Here is a 19138-nt window from a genome sequence, read left to right as displayed (position 1 = left end):
TCCTTTTAACCTGTGATAGGATGCGTTGTTCTAAACAGTTTTAGGCAAAGTCACCTTAGTAAAATGTGTACAGCAATGAAGATACAATAAGTTGATATTTTTTAAATTTTTGAAACCGGTCCTGCTCAAATTTGCGCTGATTTGTTAGAAATTAGAATTGACAAAAAAAAATCAAATGAGCATGGACGTTAATCAAAAATACTGTCAGAGTTGTCATCTAATTAGTCGGAATGGCTTTATCATTACGAAAATAATGAGCTCACAGATATGTTGCTAATGTATGGGCAATGTTATCACGTTATCAGAATGCAGCTGCGGCGTCCAGAGAGTACGCAGAGCGATTTCCAGAAAGACACCATCCTGGGCCACGTCAGTTATTAATCTAGGACAGCGGAAAAATAGACAGGACCGGACTCAAAATTTTAGAAAACAATAAAAATATACAATCAATTATCTCCCTTAATACAAACATTTTACTAAGAAGATTTAGGCTAAAATTCTTAAGAATAATGTATAGTGTCTCGTGTTACAAGGAACCCCTCAACTTCGGAAACACCCTGTACTAGTAACAATATTAAAACAATCGACTGAAATAAGTTTTTGAAAGTTTAATTGCTCTAAGGGGAAAATGAACTGGGAATAGTAGATTATAGAATTAAGAGTAGAAGTGAGTCTTTCTGTGCTAAGCCCAGAGATTGAAGACCGAGACAAAGTCGAGGTCTGCAACTGGGCGAAGCACAAAAAGACCTTCTACTCTGAATGATATACCTATACTATTTTATTTTCTTTTGCTGCAGTTACAGTAAAATGACAATTTTCAAACTTACAATTTTCAACTTTTAAGGCAGCAGTAATTCCTAGTTCTCTTGTTGGAATATTATGGTTCAATAATATTAGTAAAGTCTACTAAAGTCTCAAGTTTACTTTTTTACGTTGAACGGCCATCTTACAATTTTTGATTTTAACATTTGTTATCCGCGCATATTGGGTAATAATTTCGCTTCTTTGGAGACTTTTTAATAGGTAGTAAAAACACAGTAACGCGTTTATTAAAAAATATCATATTTGAACACTCTTGAAGAGAAGCGCAAAATGGACTTCTTAAAAATGTGTTTTAATTGAAATTAACCGTGTGTAAAAATAATAATTTCTTTAAAATTATTACGAATGCAAATTCCGTAGCGACCGTGTGTTTAGTTACATTGTACGAGGTAAAGAGGCCGTAACATTTGCATAGACGAGATAAACCTCTTCAATTATGCTTTTATTACTTAGCAATGCATTACTCTGATTACGTCTCTTCAGGGACAGAGCTTTCGTGCCATTTCCAGTATTGCGCAGTAAATTTTTGAAATGAGCCCATAATATAATAAGTTCGGATTAAGGGTTAGGTTCTGGGTTGTAAATAGCTTTATTACGGTATGAGTGGCACTGCAAAACTTATGTTAAATCTGATTTATATAATACAAACGCCATTTATATTCATAATGGGTCGAAACATAGTTGAGGATTTAAATTTATTCATCCGTACGAATGCGAAGCGAGCACGCACTGCTCAAATTAATTAAGACTTAGCTGGGAGTTTTTAAGGCCATAAAGCCGACATCGGGGTCACGCGACATAATTTATACAAATATTTATCTTTTTCTGTCTCCGAAAAGAGGAATCGGCCCAGAGGATACGAAGAAAGATGGTAACGCAGTATCTTAATTGCATAAGCGATCCGGCCGTAAAAATCGGCCATAAATTTATCATATCTCGTCTAATCAGTGGGCAAATATGTCCTCTTGATCAGATATTTAACGCGTTGTTTGTTTAACACGCCACACAATCCCGGCCACAATAAAACATAATGGCTTTTCATTAAGATATTAAACTCGCAAGAATTTTATTGTTGGCATAAAATGGGGGTTTTGTGCAAATTTCCTTCAGCACATAATCGATAGCGAACACGAAAACATCGTCTGGAAACGACAATTAATCCCTTCAACGAAATTAAAACTTGGAGTTTCAATTTCTCCGGACAAATCGGAAACCTTTCAGGTAACCAACGATACGACAGATCAAACGATACAGATTAAATCTTGCCGCAGATTGCAAGAACCGATTTAATTTTATAATTGCCGAAGCCCTAAAGCCGCCCCCGGTAACATTAGCTTACGTAAAAATCCAATCTTTCCGAACAAAAATTTCCAGAGTACCGGCGCGATATACACGTCGATATTTCGATGTGCCCACGGTGCCATTTCCTGCAGCAGGTTGTCATTTCCCTTCATTGTTATAGATAGATGGCGCGACCAACAATGCATACAATTGCATGTGTGGCAGCATTGTTCACTATTGTGTCTATTGGGTTACGCACAATCGAACTATTGATACACTCGGGGTGTAACAACTATAGATTAACTATTCAGTAAACGATACACCCATTACCTATGTAAATTGATTGTTATTAGCAATTGCAGAGACTATGTATTATCTCTCCGTTACGTAAACGCCCGATAATGAATATTACCTGTCCGCGCTGACAATCCTACAAAAAAAAATACAGAACTACCATATCATCAAAAAACTGGAGTACCAGCAACCTGTGACAAATAAAACTCGGTTCGTAGCTTGATTCTTCGAGGTATTGGATTTTCTCATGGACTATGAGTCATATCTGCGCAAACAACGAATATCGGTCTCAAGTAGGCGCTGCAAACCGACCCGATAACATCGTCATTATTTACGCTAGTGCCCTCTTCGTCTCGTCTATTTGTCGTCTATTTGCATGTAAAGAAGTCGACGTTTTCAGTTTTCATTTACAGATTTTTCACTGGTTTATTGCTCCGCCTTCTCGCAGATATTTCCAAGGTCACAGCCCATGAGAGAATCCAACACCTCTACCTGGTGTAGTTACGATCGAGTGACATCTATTAACAAGTGAGATTTCCAGTTTCAAGCTTATGTTTAAAACATCAGTCAGTGAGATGCGTTATGTAAATGGATGAAGCTAACCTAATACGAAAAAATAATAATTTAATTTAATAATGTATAATTTAAAATAAGACAAAGAAATTTAATTTTGGCACTTTATTTCTGAGTAAGTGTTTTAACTCTTCGCTGGGCTGAAAGAATAATGGAAATATTTTCTCTGTCGTTGAGTTTTTCAAAAAGAACTAAAACAGGTCAATTTAATTTTTTTGAAGGAAAAATGTTTCCGTACTTCTTATTTCTCGCTTTGGACTAATTGTTCCTGAGACATTATTTTCCAAAAAATTAAATCTCCAATGAGGAAATACACTCATGCCTGAATTTCGATATTTCGATATCAACAAAGCAATTTTCATATCAACACACTAAAATAACAAATTAAAAAAGCATCCAAAATGTATATTTTTTTACAAGTGGGAGGTTTACATACACGAGCCCAGTGCTCGAAGATCAAATTTTATATAAAACACGTGGATACTATATTATTACCACACTTGTGTGATTAGTTGATGATTACACAACTCGTTGTACAAACTGCACATGCGTACTAAGTAATGTATATCAAGCATGTTGAAGTAGTTGGAAATATGTCAACTCTTTGTGTTGATTTATTAGCCAAGAAAAATATATTTTCATTTTCAAGTACATTAATGATGTAAAGTCTTGGCTGCAGCGTCAACAACTAAATTCCCTCATTATAATATTTTTGCGGTTGGTGCTGAAAAGCACGAGTACGTAGCCGTCTCATAGAAAAGATTGTTTGGTGCGAGCATTATTTTAGGATAATTTTCTATTAAGACGGAGACAAATAGTCGTCATGAATGCGTCGACATTCTTTTCAGAAAATAGCAGCCACAGTGCTTTCTTATTTTGAATCTCTAGAGAACGCGCGCTCGCAACAATAGACCTTTTCTAACGAAAGCTCGCTGTTGTATGACTTTTACGTTTCTTCCTATAGCTCCAAAGAACAAAGCTCATTCTGGAAGCTTTTACGTTATTCAGTTCCGATACTGATGACAATAATAGTCGTTTTATGTCACGGTCGTATTGAAATCATCTCGTATTACGGTTTGTTCCTAAAAATGTCCCCGCTCCTAATTTGATTCCAGACATGCGAAAAAATCATCAACCCTGTGATTTTTTTAAATTTATTTTTTAGGTTTAGGGTCGAGACATTAAAACAAATAGCCGAAGCTCGTCTCTGGAGAGTCGCGCTAATCCAGATGAAAGCCTCATTGTGTTCGTTTAATGGAGGCAGGGCCATCTGTGAGTGCAGTATAAAACTTCACACAATGACAAATAAACTTGAGCCAGGGAAATTGTGTTGATTGAAATGCACAGGAGTCGGCATTGTGTTGCAAGAAAATATATCTCGTCGGCGATAGGGCTCTCCTGCTCGCAAAAATACCGTTAATGCAAATGATGAATTTCAAACACAATTCGCTTCGGTAAATTGAATCGTTTCCAATGAAAACAGTCGACTAGCGGGGGAGAAAACACTCGATTGGGAGAAATTAGAGACGGGTGTGCACCCCCTTAATTATCTCAGACACAGAGGGTTCTAAGCAAACCACTCGTCAGGTATATTAATTGAAACGAAAGAGGACGACATAGTTTTTCACAAGCACTCCATTTTACACATTTAGGAACTTTTTCAAGAAAAGTGGATTAAATATTACAACGGAAAAGTTATGATGAGCTAAAAAGTAGACTAACTATAATAATTTGAAGAAATATCAAAGTAAAATTAAAATATATTTTTAAAAACATTATACAGGGTGTCCTCGAAATGCATGTCAAAAGAAAATCGGTAGTTGGTGACGATGAATAGAGGTTAAATACAATTTTTCGTTTGTAAAAGTCCTTTTGTTTTTGAGATATAAATCATTGCTTGAAATTTCTAGTAGGTACGCTACTGAGTTGAAGTAATTGACAAAAAAGAAAAAAATTCGAGTTTACCTACATATCTATTTAAGACTTGCATTTAAGCCCCATAAAAAGTTTATTTTTACTTTTATGAGTTATTAATTTGGGATAATATCATCCGAATTTTTTGCGAAAGAAATACATAAATGAAAAAAAATTAATTACGCATATTAAACAAATAAAGTACATATATCACAACGAACATGTCTGGGTGGATTGTTGTTAAACAAAAAACCGTGGTTTCATGAGTATAATTTAATTTGCAAATGTCGTCAACATAAAATAGTAAGTAAGAGCTTTACCATAAAAAACGTATCAAAGTTCAGCAGGAAAAACGCACGAACATAAATTTACCTAACTCTAACTTATGTAAAAATTCATGTTTCACTTGCGTAAAGAACTTAATCTCACGCCACGTTATAATTTCGACGACAAAATATTTATGAATGGTTGAACTGATTTTAAAACTGACGTTATTTGAGAGTTATTAGGGGCAGATCAGCGGCAGGAGAGCCTGATTGCGGCAACAAAGACCGTGTCTAGGGCGCAGCCCCGATTTCTAACGCCTTCCAGGGTTTAATCGAAGATTTAACCCTTATGCGTGGGGGAGCGCTAAGTGGTATTGTAGTGTTTGATAAAAGGTACAAAAAATGACAATGACAACTAGTGCTTGCAGTTTCGTTAATTCCGGAAGGAATAATGGGCGCAATCATCCCTAATAATTAAAATATTCGCTGGCGTTAAAATTAGTTTCGAGATGGTCTCGAACAGAGGAAGAGCTGTGTGTGTTTTGGACCGAAGAGAGCGTTTAGAAACTCACGGATCGAACTTTAATTGATTCCATTGTCAACCTGACATTGCATTTAGCACAGTGTATCTCCAATTTATCGAATAATAAGGTGTGACAAAGACACAAGTAGCATGGGATGTGACCGTTAAATTACATTCTTATTCAAAAATTGAAACAAGAATGAAAAAAGAAACCAACTCAAACACATTAAATGGACGCGTCAATCATGCGCCAATTACAAAAGCTGGAAAGTCTCACTCGATTTCGCGTCCAATACACCGGAATAAAACAAAAAACCGACAAAAATGCGTTGGGGTTTTTTTTGGAAAAAAGCTGCATAGTCGCGCTGCAAATCTGTTTGTGAGGGCACAATATCGTCTGAATGACGTTTAATTCCACATATCAGAGAGAAGAGGGTACCCTTGATTAAAATCACGAATCTGTGCGCCAACAATGGACCTCCTTCCCCTGCGCCGGCCCTGCGAGGAGCAGGTCCGTCTAATCAAGAATGTTCTTTGTCAATAGATGTATTTGTGATTGATTGAATCTAAAATTGGTTTTGCTTTTTTTCACCCGTTTGATCGATTCCGATACGGTTGCCTTACGCGGATTATCTGCCGGATATTAAAATCGAAAATTTTTAGCATAAACGAGATGTGTTTGCAGTGGGAAGCTCACACACTATCCGCATTCTTTTTTAAAATCTGTCAGACGCACGGCAACCGGAGCTTTTGTTGGAGTGTCTCGCCGGAACCATTGTCGACGTCATGGCGCACAGTTTTCATTATGTAAGTTGGCGTTGGAGGAGCTCCAGAAATAAAGCTGATATTGGTAATGGATTTTTCTCGCTTTCAACTTTTGTGATTTTAAATGCAATGGCTTTCAAATTTGACAACGCGCCGTTGTATTGATTGTCTGCCGGGCAAAGACTTGCCCGATATTGCTCTGGAAACGTCCTGACGAAGGCTCCGGAACTTCCGGAACAAACCAAATTGCTCGACGACATGCGATCAACCTACACAAAAAACATCATTTGCATAGACCAAAGTGACTCCTAAACTGCCACTGACAAACTTAATGACTGTTTGTCTATGCTTCTCAGACATAAAGCACGGCTCCACTGACGCTCTCACAATCACTAAACTATCAATAATAATAAATAATAAAAAACAACACAGCAACGTCAACATCTAATGACTGTTATTATTGTCAGGTTTTTTAAAATGCAAGATTAAAAAGAGTTGATGTCTTACAAAATGAATTTAAAAATGTGGTGTACACCTTGACCGGGAAATACTTTAACGTCCTCGGGATTGTTCTGCCTCGGCCGCAAGCGGCCTCGGAGACAATTTTTCTCTCGGTACGTTAAAGAATGATTTCGCGGCCTTAATATACAAATGATTAGTAGAAACATAAAAACATTTCCCATTAATGATTAGTCGTCTATTACAGTTCAAAGCCATGATAGGTACATCGGGTAAAAGCGAGTAAATATTTAGCCCTTTTATTTGTTATCACTGAACAAATAAAACAACATTTTCGTGGAATCATAACAAAAGATTTGCCGAACATTATCCAAATAGCGGCGTGTTTGAAATATTTTTCTTGTACAAGAAAAGCGCTTAAATTTTGAATATGCATTTTTCTCTAATAAATGTAAAGAGAATAAAATGTGTAAATGACAAATAATAATAAAAATAATTAACCAAAAAATATAAAATAATAATTAAACAGTAATGTCCTTACGCCGGCCGCACTACTATGAAAGCACTATAACCATTCTGCCAATAAATTAAGCAGTCTCGGGCGCGGTCAGTGTTTGGATAGGTGACCGCCGGAGAAAAGTACGTTCCGTTATAACTTCAATAACTCATAACTTCATTTCTTTACTTCAGTATAGTCTGTAATCCGTAATGTCGAATGAATAAGCTCTGATGTGGACGTCGTATAATGTACAAAATGTGACCGTATAGCAAAAATGAATGATAATGTAAAATAGATCTTTCAAGGAAATAACATGACTCCATAGAAATATTCGTAATCATAAATAAATCTGGCCCCGGTGCCATGTTCCATTTTTATTAAATTAAATATAATTGGAGTAGAGTTTGTTTCATTTTTGAATAATAACATACATATTGTATTTTTAGATATTCTTAGACATCTAAATTACTGAAAACAGCAACAAAGAAAGCTTTCCGTCGTCGCGACCGGTGCTGTTTATCATTATTTTGAAAACACAACCCCATTATTGTCAAACTTTTAGCGCAGTTATGAGTCAACAAAGGCCCGGAAAGAAACATATCTTTATTTCGTGCCAACAAATATCATTTATAACACGAAAATGGAACCGAAATAGCAAACAAGAATATCAATAATAATATTGGCAACAAAGGAGCTTTATGGTCGAGAACAAGATATGATTAATGGGCCGACATAACCTTACAACAAACGGCTAATGTTTCCGGTACCTCCGGAACTTTTCTAAATGGCCGCAGCGCAGGGCTGCCGCTATATATCCCCGCAGCGCCACCCGCTTCCGGCGGCTATTAGCCGTATTATAAAAGGGCGGGACGTTCGCCGATTTGTTTGTGTGCCGGTCAAATGTTCGATTTTTACAAAAGGGACCCTAAGTGGATTTGCAGCCGAGCGAATATAATGTCCATTATGTAGCAGTAAGTTGTTTGTTGCTTGCCATTTATTCCCTCAAAAAAATACCAGCCGAACCGATCCGGCCCTGTCCCACATCGAATTGATTTATTTAAACAAACACGTCCGGCTCAATGGACAAACTAATTTATTTTCTCATTACATCAATCAAACAACGCCCGGCCCCGCAATCATACCTGATAGCATCGACAAATAATAGAAAATAACCATTCAACACACATTTCAAACAAAACTCCGACATATAATTATCATTGAGGTGTTGGCAAACATGCTCCACACCATCATAATCAAGTCGGGGCATTCAGGTTTAGGGCCGTAATTTTTACAATCGGGCCCACCATTAGCGTTCGTTTCCTCCTCTGATTGACTATTGAAGAGGAACGAGCAGATGCTCCCAATGAGTAATGATCTTTATCAATTAGATTGATGTGTTTGCCGGCCGCAAGATGGCGCTGAAGGCGGGGCCGTCTCACGGATTCTTCCAAGGCTTTGTCGTACAAACCCACTCGTCACCATCACCATCGGGTCCGCAAGAAGCTCCGGATCCAACTCTCCGATTCATTCAACACGACACTGAAAGCATTGTGCTTCAATTAAAAACAACTATGTAGGTATATTTGTGCATTGAAAATAATTAATTGCACTTGTCTCGCGATTCTGGAAAAAATATTGTATCAGTCATGTCAATTGTCTTTTTGTCACTCATGGGATTGCCACACTTGCCTACAGCTCGTGCGCTCAAAGCTCTCATTCGTGAGGAAAAGTACCACTTTATATACTTCTTGCATAATAAATATTTTAAATACCTACATTTTTTTTAATGATTGTGACAGCGCTCCAACTAATCAGGCACTCGGCTTCGCCTCGCTACCCCTCCCGTATTCTAATGTAAATAACTATTTGGTTATCCCTATGAGAGAAATAATTTTGGAGAACATTTTCTTTGGCTTCTTTGATCTTTTTTAAAATTCAGTATAAAATATACCTACATTACTGGAGAGAACTACATTATAAAATTTACTTCAGTGGAATTTTTAAAATTTTTACAATAGGTATACAATATTTAAAAGGGCTGGGTGACAATTAGAAACTGGTATTCTTGTGGAGCGGTTGTTGGTTATTCCACTTTGTACGACACATGATAGAAGAGTGAAGGGCGAGAATGGTAGGCCAGAACCATCAAGGTCTATTGAACATTGGCGCCAACAATCAGCCCCTGACACTACGCCATCAGGGTCCTATTCAGGAACAATTTAATTGATTAAAAAAGGATTACGAAAGTTGTAAAAATAATTAATCATTAACCCTTGACAAAAATGTCTCGAGATTTCGTCTCGCATGTACACAATGCAATCTAATGATTCGTACAGGCCACAATGATGTTAGAGAATGCAAACTAACGATCCGTTTCATCGCTTAAAATATCGTAAAAGCAGTGGCGTCGCCGCAAAAATTTTTGCCATTATTACTCAAGACAATTCTATTATGCCGGTTTTATGAGTTGTTGCATAATGGTACAAGGAAGTCGGAGCTCTTGGAAGAACTCACCAAGTAACAATTTTTATCTAGACATTCATTTTGAAGTTGTAATATGCATCCCAAGCTAGGAATAGATATACAATTCATACTGTGTAGAAAATATAATTCAAAATAAATTAATCGTTCTCTACTTGACTTTTCTTTAGAAATCCGAAATCTTTTAAATTAGCTAATTAAATTGTTCTTGAAGCACTGTAAGAAATTGTCATATTATATTTACTGTAAGGTATCCTTTGAGTTTTCTTTATTCCAGCTTTCTGATGAAAAAATAGAAACTTTGAATGCTTTGCAATTGAACCTACGCATAACGACCGGTCAAAGCTTTCTGAAGACTTGCCTACGCCAATGGCGCAGAACCGTGAGACCCTTTTTTACCGTACAGGATGAGTAGCGAAAGGATAATGGAAAGTGTCATCACTTGAAAATGTCGCACAGTAATTTATCTTATTAGCTTTCATTACTCACACTCAGTTTCCATCTTATTCTTGTGACGTGAATGGCTTATTATTCGATTAAATTGAAGAAAGATTCTTACCGCACAAACAACCTCGCCCCTATTATCCTGATTGTCGGCGACGGAACATCTTCCTACGTCCTCCCCGGGGAAAGGATAATGATTTTTGTTTATTAATTTCTCGGAACGGCGACCCCTCGCAGACCAGTAATTAGAAATTAATGTCTGTTGTTTGGTGGTTTGTGGTTTTTTGCAACGGTGAGACCAGCGGGGTTCCCACAGTCCACTCAAGTCGAGGACCTCGTTCAAAGCCCAGTTTACCATTGTAATTCGCCGTAAGTCGAGCTTTCGTCGACGCTTACACTTACATCAATGAGGCGGCTCTTAATGGCCCCGATATATTTCATTAGGTCCTTTGTGGCCATTTAAATAGGTATGCCGGAGTTAACCGGAGTTTTAGCGTGGCAGGCGCCCACACACTTTCCGTCTCGTTATTAATATTAATCTTGGGCAATTTGTAAAAACCTACGTCCCAGGTTCGGGGGTGTGAGTATGAATTCGCACACCTAATTTAAATTTCAATAAGCAGAGAAAGCGACAATGGGCCGTGAGTGATATACACACGGCGAGGAGTGAGCGAGAATGAGAGAGAGCGAGGGAGTATCACAATGGGGGCTTTTGTGGACATCTCAATCTACGCCCGTGGTGGAAGTGTGTCTAGTTACAATGATACACATCTGCATTTGAAAGAGTGTCAGCCAGCGACGAGTTGGAAATGATATGGAAATTGATTTGTGTCGACAGTTTGCATAAGATACGAGGAGGCGGTGTTTTCACAGATAATCATCCAAGAGGAAAAACATATTTCCCAATTCGCTTACAACCCCATCGACCGACCGTCCAAATAGTTTTTTGATGTGCGGAGTGGCGCTCGAAACAGAATCCACTTCAGGATCGCGAACACGTCGAAAATTTACACGCTTTTCAAAGAAATGCAAAATCTGGAGTGCAGTGCACAAGCTCAACTTCAAATTCACCGTAAATGTGTATGACGCTCTTTACAATGTTCATCCTTTAAATTCATTAACACAAAATTCTTCAGTAGGAGTAGTAGGTACTGAAGAACATTTATTATTGTATAAATAAATAAAAGCCTTACCATTTTATATAAAAAAGTTATTTATTACCTAAAGTGCTCACCTACGATAAATCGTGAGCCTAACTGATGATTTTTTATTCAAATTATAAACGAATCACAGTGAAATTTATGCTTAGTACGAGTAAGTTGTGGGATTTCTGTAGATGGCGTAATAGTTAATTGTGCCCCTATTCCTAGAGCGTGAAATGACACTTTACTGCATGAAAATGAAAGTTTTTTAATGAGGCGGAGACGAGTCAATAAAACATGCGAGTGCAGCAAAATCATTTGGGCACGTGGTACACACAAATGTTTTACTATATCCATTAATACAAATTCAGATGCACTCCAAAGTTTCACATTCAAATTTTCAACTCAGTTCATCTACTTCAAAAGTAAATGATATTTTGAGTGCATTAAATTCTGCGGGAATAAATATAAATTGATGTAAGGATTATACTCGCGAGACATGGGAAGTACAGAATGTAGTCAAATGGACAAGATCAAGAAGAAGACACAAAGGTTGGCAAAGAAAGTTCAAATATAGAAACCAGACACAAAACGACTCCCAGAAACACTGCATAAACGTTGGTAGGTATGTTTTAATACGATAGTTGAACGTCATTATCGCAGGATAATAACTCATTGGAGGAAATGGAACAAAGAGGACTATGCCCAAACGTAAGAGGGCCTGGACAACGATTTTAACATCGTTTTTATTCGCAGCGGACGCTGATTCGCGATCAGACACGTTTTTCCTTTGGTTTCGCGACGGTAGCAAAAGGGAAAACGAATAAAACGGACACACTTATTGAGATTATAGGAAATTACGACCTGTCACATGAACATTACAAAAATATTAGGAAAAAGGACAAGATTTAGGCTGAAATAGGAAAAGAATTAGGGGGAAATGTGCAAACAACAAAAGTGCTTCTTCTTCACTCCACGAAATTTTGCTACGGTGTGAAGTCTCCTCCGGATTCCGTTGCGAATTTTCCGTCACGGATTCGCGGCGAAAGTTTCGCATTGGTGATGATGGCAAATTACCTCTTTTGTGCTTGTTTTCAGGATAACGTAAAAAAACGATCACGATAAAAGAATGACATAACATTAGTGCAAAAACTTTCTCTTTTTGACTTTTTGAATCATATTCAGTAAAATTCTTGGGTGATTGATTGCAATGGGTAATATTTTGTATTAAATACCTTGATGTCGGTTTCTGATAGAAAACCAGCTCCTCAAAAATTTCAGGCCACCAACTTAGCAAATGAAATTATGGTAGGTATAGTTAGAATCACGAAGCAATGCGTGTACGTCATCGATGAAGGTTTTTCAATACCAACTTAAAACTGTAAAACTGCGAATTATATCGTTCAATTGTTGGTAATTTTTATCCCTGAGGATTGGCATGCCGAGGAACCAGTTTTAAGTCAATCTACATCATCTTGTTGATCGATAACGTTTAAAGCAAATTGTGAGGTTAGAAGAAGTCGTCGCTGTTGTTTAGTGTTTACGTTCCTTTTGAGATCCTCGTTTCATTGCTTTCCTCCGTGTAATAAAACAATTCTTTTCAGAGCTAACTTTTGCCTGTGTTTTTTACGATCCCTGCAAGTTTGAAAACATTCGAAGATGCCGAATATTCGCGTTGACTAACGCAGATAAACGTAGTAATATCGTGACGTCATGGATGTACAGGGTCATTATAAATGATTGTCCCATCGCAGTTGGCGTTGAAAACCCACACAAATTTGGGATGTGCCGCTAGCTTCGCAACGTTAGACAAACTAGTAGACAAATTTACACTACCGCCAGCAGCGCTACCTATCGGCGATGCTAGTCTCATGTTATAAAGCTTGCGGCACATTCAACTACGTGACCAATGCCTACTGCGATGAGACAATAATTTATAATGACCCCGTATAATGACGTACACGCATTGTTTCGTGATTCCGACTATAGCAGTTTTTGCGTTTTTTCAATTTGCTGCATGATGATTAATTTTGTTGAGAACTACCTAAAATTAGTAAAATTGATTGAAATTTCCTTATCTTTCTCTTATTGTTGAGAACGAGAAATGATGACATCCTAGTTGAACATTTTAAATTTTTTTTCTAACGTTTGGCATTATAAAGAATTCCATAAGGAAATTAGATTTAACTACAGTATTCGTCTCCTCAAGATGTAATATTTTGTTTCTTTAATTTTTTCAGAAACCTACCGTTTGGAAAAAAATTTTTGAGCAGGCCGTTTTCTCTTTCTTTTACAAACGCGGATCGTCTTATCAGTTCATGTGCTTTGGTATTTTCTTCAGATATACTCGTATAACGTTACTTTAATCGTCATTTTTTTTATAATTTGACACAATAAAACCATCATGTAACATCAAGAAAACCACAAGCAGCAATTCACAACACTGCTTGTTCACACTTGGTTCACACGTCTAAGAGCATGAAAGTTTCAATATCACCGATTGTTATTCAGGATTTCATCATCAAAAAAACTTCAAAAACGTAGACAGAACCCTTAAATTCTAAAAATTATAAATCGCAGCCCGTCAACAGAATTAATATAAAAAAAAAAGTTTCAAAGACTTTTACGTTACCTTTGTTACCAGTGAAGCAATCGCTTCTAGTAATCTTAAAATTCTATCGGCACATGTCTGAGCTTACGTTATACTTTTCTTTAGAATATTTCAGTTTTTTACAGTTCGTCGATATTATTGTAAAGTTTTGCGTATTAACGTTTAGTATCTACGTTATTTAAATAGTATTGCGAGTAATAATTTACTTGAAGGCATTGAAAACTTATTTCGTTGACGTGTTGTTAAAGTTTTTTTCCATAAGAATACACAGAAATTCCGTTGAAATCTATTTTAAAATGTGAATAAGAAAAAAACTTTACTAAAGTATTAGTTTTTTATTCAACATAAGCCCTTTCACAAAAAACATCTGATGAATAAATTTTACTTTCTTGCAGTATTTAAGTTGAACCTTATTTCCACCATTTTTCTTCAACACTGATGCTCACAAATTTTTTTAAATAATTTATAGCGACATTAAAGTAAGGAAAATTCCATCTAGTTCTGCCACAAAATTTCAAGGTAGGTACAGTTTAACTCTCAAAAACAAAATATGTAAAGAAAATGAAAATTTTGATATAAACAATTTAAATATCCTAAATCGTAATATAATAGTTAAGTAATTAATTTTTTATGTTATATTTTAATACATTTTCAGTCCTAAAAATGAGTTATTTCTTTACAACCAGGTACAGGGTAATTTCGTTGTAAAGTTGGTTGCCTACCTTTAAAATGATTTTAAGATCATTAGGTATGTAGGTAAGTGTTATTAGGTACATATATGTATCTACAAGTCGGACGTAAATTATGTTTCTATTTATTAATTAAAATACCCTGTAAAATTTAATTAGGTATACAAAAAGTAGCTAATTATTGGTTAAGATACGGCGTTTGCAATTTTGTAGTTGTTACAAATTCGTAACTAATTAACTTCTTATCTACATAACTTAACCGCAATATCAGTCCATGAGTAGAGAATTGTCCTAGTGTGTGTGAGTGAAGGCCATTGTAATTCCGGCCCTGTTTACAATAAACCCGAACTGTGCGAAAACAAAAGGGTATTGTGACCGTTACAGTTAACAATGTAATAGGCACATTGGGGTCACAAAAGTCCTGTGTCCTTGCTACATCAACCGTCCACCGAGTTCAGTACAAGAGCTGACATTTCCATCAAGGGGTGTAAAATAATTTTTTCGACTTGATGTCCCAAATTATAGACGGTGCAAGCGATGGGGTGGCGTTTGCGGCCAACGGGTGGCCAAATTAGGCGGGTGGGTGTGCGCTTCGGCGACGTGGTTGTGACGTTTCTGGCTGTTAAGGGAAGAAGTGATTTTTATTTTGCAGAGTGAATTTTGTTGTGTGTTGTACAACTGAATGATTTTTCCCATACAGAAAATCTTTAATCCAACAAATGTAACCCATTTCCCCGGCATAAGAAACGTGGACTGCTACAAATAAAATACACAAATGGTGCATTGTGCGGTCTGAATTTACAAAGCAATTGAAAAGATTTCAATATATCCACTGTGGGCGCTTGTATGTTGCAGATATTTGTGTACAGAATTCGATTGAAAAGCCGACGATTCACTATTATGATGAAAATTTACACTTGTGCACTCCAAGGCACATTCGCTTGTGTGTTAGAAAATGTTTTGTCGACGAGAGTTGGGAAGTTTACGTTTTCGGTCGAATTTAATTCGTTTTTAGTTCGTGACGGCACAAGCGACATCGATTTATTCAAATTTCATATCGGAACAGGTTTCCTTGAGGGCGCATCGCGCCCAAAAAATAACTCTTTCCAAGCACAATCGTTCCAATCAGACGTTTTTTCCGACCAAAAAACAAAACTTTTCGCTTCGAACTAGCCGAAATGAATCCCTCCAGCACAAATGCATTCGACATACTTCACTTTATTTGGGCACCACTGTTTGTCCTTACAATAAGAAGACATTTTCTGATCATAAACTGTCGCAAGGGACTCCGTGCTGTCATAAATCTGCCGACAAGGCTTCTTTCTCACTTCTCAGAAGGTTCAACCCAAGGATTGTCAAAAAAGAAAGAACTTACACAGGTGTATTACCGCTTAAACAATTGTTGTACAATACCGATAAATATATAAATAAAAATAAACCTCCTTATTTAAGATGTCATGATTATGGAAGGGCATCCTGGATAGTTTCTTACGGTTCCTTAATGTCATCAACACATCTGTTCCGTTAGATTTAAATTTTCCTCTTTTTTTCAATATGTTTTCTCGTCAAATATAAACACCTGATGATACGACTCGTGAAACCGGAGCAACACCAGCTCATGTAACTATTTTTTTAAATAGAATTATAAATGTTATCGCACTTCCAGTAAAACTCTATTGAAAATATCGTTTAAACCATCACTTTAAAGTGTACGAGTAAAGAAAGATTATTTTTTATTCTTGTTTATTTGTCCAAACAAATCAAGCAATTATGACTAACATTTTTTTTTATTTGCTAGTTGTAAATGGGATACCTGTCTATTGAAAAGTGAATAAATTGTATTTAAATTTATTTTAAGTACATATGTCTTTCCTGCCAAACATATTTTTATTTAGGTGGTGAAACCTTGCGCGGTGCCATAGAACGTGCTCACAATTATTCTGTTTATTGTTGATTATGTGAAGGATGAGACCTAAAAATAACGAATGACAATAGTTAACGTTAACGTAAACGCAAAGCTCAACGACGCCACCTGTCGGTTGCAGTTGTATCGAGAACCATTATTGCGTGTTTACACTTGGGGGGATATTTTCCACTCGAAGAAGAAAATCGCATAACGAATGCGAAAATCAGTAAACAAGTATTCGGCAAGAGCACAGTGGTAACAGGAAAAAGCAAAAAGCAAAACAAAGAAATAATGAAGTGCGGTTTTACCCCGTGAAATAGTGGGGTGGCGGCAGCCAATAGAGAAAAAAGCAGGCGGGGTTTGCCCATTCCCGATTCTCTTATCCTCAAACTCCGCCTTCCTCTGAAACACAACTATTTTAACAAGCGACACCTAACACCAGTCGTTCACCAACCTCCAAGTAGTACATGTGCGTAGTGATGACCAATCTATACTTCAACGGAATGATGGAAGAGTTCGGCAACCACCAACAACCCCCGACGACGCAATCCGACGGCCACATCAAGCGGCCGATGAACGCCTTCATGGTGTGGTCCAGAATCCAGCGCCGCAAAATCGCCGTCGACAACCCCAAAATGCACAACTCGGAGATTTCCAAGAGACTGGGAGCCGAGTGGAAGCTGTTGTCGGAGGCTGACAAGCGGCCCTTCATCGACGAGGCGAAGAGGCTGCGAGCGGAGCACATGAAGGAGCACCCGGACTACAAGTACCGGCCCAGGAGGAAGCCCAAGGGCGCCTTGTCCGGCTACCCCAAAACCGCCATCTCCTTCCCGAACTTGCCGCTCTCGTATCTACCCCCGATGGAGGCACTCGGCTCGCCCTATCCCTACTTCAACACCTTCGACGTCAAGACGCAGACTTCGCACCAGCCGGCCATGGTTTCCTCGTTGCACTCTTCTCTTCATTCGTCCTTGTACTCGTCGCTCTATCCCACTACGCCGAAACCGTTTCCACCCACCTCCATGGGGATGTTCTCCACCATACCCACCTCGCCTATGATGTACTCGACGCATTCGAGTCCGGCGTCCAGTCCGGCTTCGGCAGACCTGGAGATCCGCAGGCCGGTCCCGGTTATGTATTAAGTAAGTCTGTTGAATCAATTCTTCGAGATTATTTATTGTATAAATTTGTATAAAAATGTTACGTGCTCTAGTGCAATCGCGATTGCAAGGCTGAAAACACTGTAGTTTTACTTCTAATTATATTTTCTGTGATTGTAAATTATGACTGATTTTTGTAAATATTTAGTATAAGTAACTTATTCATTAATATACCAAGCATTTATACGAATAAATTACATAATTGTCTTCGCGCCACTTATATTCAAGATAATTTACAATTGCTAAAAATCTTCAGAAACCTCAGTCTTTCGAAAGAGACAAATTATAATTTCAAGGTGTACAGTTGTGTTAATGAAACAATTTGGTCTGTGTTAATTTATTATTGTTTAACTTTGTGACATGTATATTGTGTACAAAATAAATAATGAGGAATATGTAGCGTTTTTGTCACCCTTTATTTGGGAAGATTGATTTAATTTGGGCCCTTCGGAAGCTTCAGAGCCTTTATCCTGGTGAAATAATTGCAGCCTTGAGAAGTCGAGTAAGAAATCTGAAAGGCAAGAAAAGTTGGCTGGAGTTCTGCTTCAATTGCAAAAACAGTACAATTGTGTTTGTTCCGTTCGAAAAACAATGTCGTCAAAGAAGCTCTCCTCTGCAACCCTTTTATTTTCAGTTTCTTTGGTCTTTGTATAATGAATTTGCTCCCTATTGGACAAGAGTAATTGAAAAATTAATTGAATGAATACTGTGGCTTTCGACTTTGGCTATTGTGCGGGGCTATATTAAGTCTTAAAAGGACGGAATGGTGCTTTAAGTGCCACTGGGTACTTAGTGAAACAATACGTTCTGAAACTGATTGTGATATAAACGACAATAAAAATTAATTTTGTCGATTCTCGAGTGGCAGTTGTGTCGATGTTTGCTAGGATTTCCGTTACGTGTAAGTAAATTCAATCTTCGAGAGGTGATCCGTGATATAGGGCTTATAGGTAACGTTATCAAGTAATGAACTCGTGTTATCGGACGTTCGATCGATTGTCCATTATAGTCGCCCCAATCTGAAGGATAGAGGGCTTTTGTGATTCGAACTGCTTAAGGGAAACTCAAATGGGGTGTTTTCTTGTATCTCTACAAATATCTAATCCAAGCATTGTTGGAAAATAGAGCGATTTCGACAGGTGGACACTAACTTCAGGAACACACTTCATCAGTAAACATCACAGTTGCCCGGAGGCTTCTCGAACACGAGTGAAGGGAATTATCCCAATTAATTTCAAAATCTGTCAAAATCAACAAACGTTCGTGGGAAGTTAATCGGTTCAAAGGTCTTTACAAAAAAAAATCAAAG

General features: G+C 37.4%; 1 protein-coding gene across 1 annotated transcript; it reads left to right on the top strand.

Annotated features, from left to right (window-relative positions):
• The first annotated feature begins 17082 nt into the window (after positions 1 to 17082).
• On the top strand, positions 17083 to 18224 carry LOC138131652 (SOX domain-containing protein dichaete-like). Its single transcript, XM_069048785.1, has one exon. It carries the CDS (start codon positions 17137 to 17139, stop codon positions 17809 to 17811), a length of 675 nt encoding a protein of 224 aa, XP_068904886.1. The 5' UTR covers positions 17083 to 17136; the 3' UTR covers positions 17812 to 18224.
• Positions 18225 to 19138: the final 914 nt, after the last annotated feature.

The sequence above is a fragment of the Tenebrio molitor genome, chromosome 5 (genome assembly GCF_963966145.1).
Source record: "Tenebrio molitor chromosome 5, icTenMoli1.1, whole genome shotgun sequence".
In the NCBI taxonomy this organism is placed as follows: Eukaryota; Metazoa; Arthropoda; class Insecta; order Coleoptera; family Tenebrionidae; genus Tenebrio; species Tenebrio molitor.
This window is presented reverse-complemented; position numbering and strand designations above follow the sequence as displayed.